General features: G+C 42.4%; 1 protein-coding gene across 1 annotated transcript; it reads right to left on the reverse strand.

Moving 5' to 3' along the window:
• Positions 1 to 806: 806 nt before the first annotated feature.
• On the reverse strand, positions 807 to 1,130 carry LOC138883194 (uncharacterized). The gene has a single exon (XM_070163859.1). It carries the CDS (start codon positions 1,128 to 1,130, stop codon positions 807 to 809), a length of 324 nt encoding a protein of 107 aa, XP_070019960.1.
• Between the last annotated feature and the right edge of the window lie 1,951 nt (positions 1,131 to 3,081).

The raw sequence follows: 3,081 nt of genomic DNA on the forward strand, positions 1-3,081 counted from the left end.
GTTCCATGGGCGTACAGTATGTTTAAGGGATTACGCAATCCTAGTGCCTGCATTCAAAGAAAAATCGTGAGTTCTGTAAGGGGGAAGGTTAGTTCGTATCCCCGCTGGCTTTGCTTGACTCATTCGGCTTTGATCTGGTGATATCGTCTGTATTATTGGGGTAGTGTTGCTAAACAAAGCAGTTTCAATAATAATCATGCATGATTTTGTAAAAGTATGACATAAATGTATGGTTAAAAAATAGTTTTTAGATGAACCGACGACTGTGACCTGGTTCGGGACATTGCAACCTCTCTTGCTACGGAATTTTGAGGGTCCTCCTCAAAATTCAACCCCAGTTTGATCGGTTGACGTTTCTCACTGTTGCTCGTGCGACGATCGTCTGAAATTACTTCGTAATTTTGAGGGTCCTCCTCAAAATTCTGCCTTAGTTTTCAATTGTGGGGGAAATGAAATTTTTATTAAATTGTGACCAAACCCACAGGGCTGCCTACGTATCCCCTCTTAAATGGGAATTAGTTTAGGCATAGTTCAATTTACAACATATAAGGAAAGCATAAAGATCACACATAGTAACGTTTGACTGCGTCTGAATTGATTGGCTTTGGCATGACTTCTCCGTCCATTTTTGCAAGTATGAGGGCTCCTCCTATCAAAACCCGGTGAACCATGTATGGACCCTGCCAGTTGGGAGAGAACTTCCCTTTGGCTTCATCTTGATGCGGAAAACTTTTCTTTAACACCACTTGCCCCGGTGTGAAATATCGTGGCTTGACTATTTTGTTGAAGGCTCTGGACATTCTATTCTAATAGAGTTGACCATGGTAGACTGCATTCATTCTCTTTTTGTCTTTAAGGGATAGTTTCTCATAACGACTTTTTACCCATTCTGCTTCATCGAGCTCAGCTTTTTGTATGATCCTTAGGGAAGGAATTTCTACCTCAGCGGGAATGATAGCCTTTGTACCGTAAACCAGCATGTAGGGGGTTGCCCCGGTTAATGTGCAAACTGTGGTGCAATACCCCAGTGGAGCAAATGATAACTTCTCGTGCCACTGTTTATGCTTCTCTATCATTTTCCTCAATATCTTCTTGATATTCTTGTTGGCGGCTTCTACGGATCCATTCATCTAAGTCCTATAGGCTATGGAATTCTTGTGTTTAATCTTGAATGTTTCACACATAGCTTTCATCAAGTCGCTATTGAGGTTGGAGACATTATCAGTAATGATTGACTCTGGAATTCCGAATCGACAAACGATGCGGTTGCGGACAAAGTCTGCCATGACTTTCTTAGTCACTGCTTTGTAAGATGCTGCTTTAACCCATTTGGTGAAATAGTCGATGGCTACCAGGATAAACTTGTGTCCGTTGGAAGTAGCAGGCTCGATTGGTCCAATAATGTCCATTCCCCAGGCGGCGAATAGCCACGATGAGCTTTTTGTGTGAAACTCGCTTGGAGATACCTTTATCATGTCTATATGTATCTGACAGTGGTAGCATTTCCGGACATACTAAATGCAATCCGTTTCCATAGTCATCCAAAAGTAACCAGCCCAGAGTATCTTCTTTACTAAGACAAAACCATTCATATGTGGACAGCAGATCACAACATGAAATTCCTCTAGTAGCCTTGATTCTTCCTTTGCGTCGACACATCTTAATAATCTCAAATTGGGACTCCTCCTATACAGGATTCCTCCGTTATGAAAGAAGTTGTTGGACAATCTCCGAAGTGTGCGTTTCTGAGTAGGATTTGTAAGCTCTGGTTACTCTCCTTTTGTTAAATATTCCTTGATATCATGAAACCAAGGCTTTCCGTCTGCTTCCTCTTCAACATGGGCACAGTAAGCTGGCTAATCATGGATTTTAACTGGAATGGGATCAATGATATTCTTGTCTGGATGTTGTATCATAGATGATAGGGTAGCCAATGTATCGACAATCCCATTCTGGATTTTGGGAACATGTTGGAATTCTATCTTCGTGAACCTCTTTCTCAACTCCTGTACGTGATGTAGATACGGGAGTATCTTAGAGTTCTTGGTTGCCTATTCTTCTCGTACCTGATGTATAAGTCTGAATCTCCAATTACTAGCAGCTCTTGAACGTTCATGTCAATGGCCATTTTGAGTCCTAAGATGCAGGCTTCATACTCGGCCATATTGTTGGTGTAGGGGAACCTGAGTTTGGTAGACACCGGATAATGCTGACCAGTTTCTGATATTAGGACTTCTCCTATGCCAACTCCTTTGAAGTTTGTCGCTCCATCGAAGAACATTCTCCAACCGTCATAGGATTCTGCAATGTCTTCTCCTATGAATGATATCTCTTTATAAAAAAAAATACGTTTTTAGGGGTTTGTATCCTCCATCCATGGGGTTTTCAGTAATGTGGTCTTCCAGTGCCTGTCCCTTGATCGCTTTCTAAGTTACGTAAATAATGCCGAACTCACTTAACAGGATTTGCCACTTGGCTAGCTTGTCGGTGGGCATGGGCTTCTGAAAGATGTACTTCAAGGATCCATCCTCGATATGAGATATGTAATATAGGCGCAGAAGTAATGTCTCAGCTTCTGAGCTACCCAAGTCAAAGCACAACAGGTGTGTTCCAATAGAGAATACCAGGCCTCATACGGGGTGAACTTCTTACTGAGATAATAAATGTCTTGCTCATTCCTCCCTATTTCATCATGTTGTCCCAGAACGCAGCCGAAAGCTCCATCTAACACTGCAAGGTAGAGTAATAAGGGTCTACCTGGCTCAGGCAGGACTAAGACTGGTGGTGTTGACAAGTACTCCTTGATTCTGTCGAAGGTCATTGGTCCATTTGGTGTCGGTGTCCTTCTTTAACATCTTAAATGTTGGCTCACAGATAACTGTAGACTGCGCTATGAATCAGGTGATATAGTTAAGCCTCCCCAAGAAACTCATCACATCCTTCTTGTTCTTTGGCGGTGGTAGTTCTTGAATGGATTTGACTTTCGATGGATCCAGTTCTATTCCTCGGCGGCTCACAATAAACCCAAGCAATTTCCCAACAGGAACCCCAAATGCACACTTTGTGGGGTTTAGTTTTAGG

The sequence above is a fragment of the Nicotiana sylvestris genome, chromosome 12 (assembly GCF_000393655.2).
Source record: "Nicotiana sylvestris chromosome 12, ASM39365v2, whole genome shotgun sequence".
Classification (NCBI taxonomy): domain Eukaryota; kingdom Viridiplantae; phylum Streptophyta; class Magnoliopsida; order Solanales; family Solanaceae; genus Nicotiana; species Nicotiana sylvestris.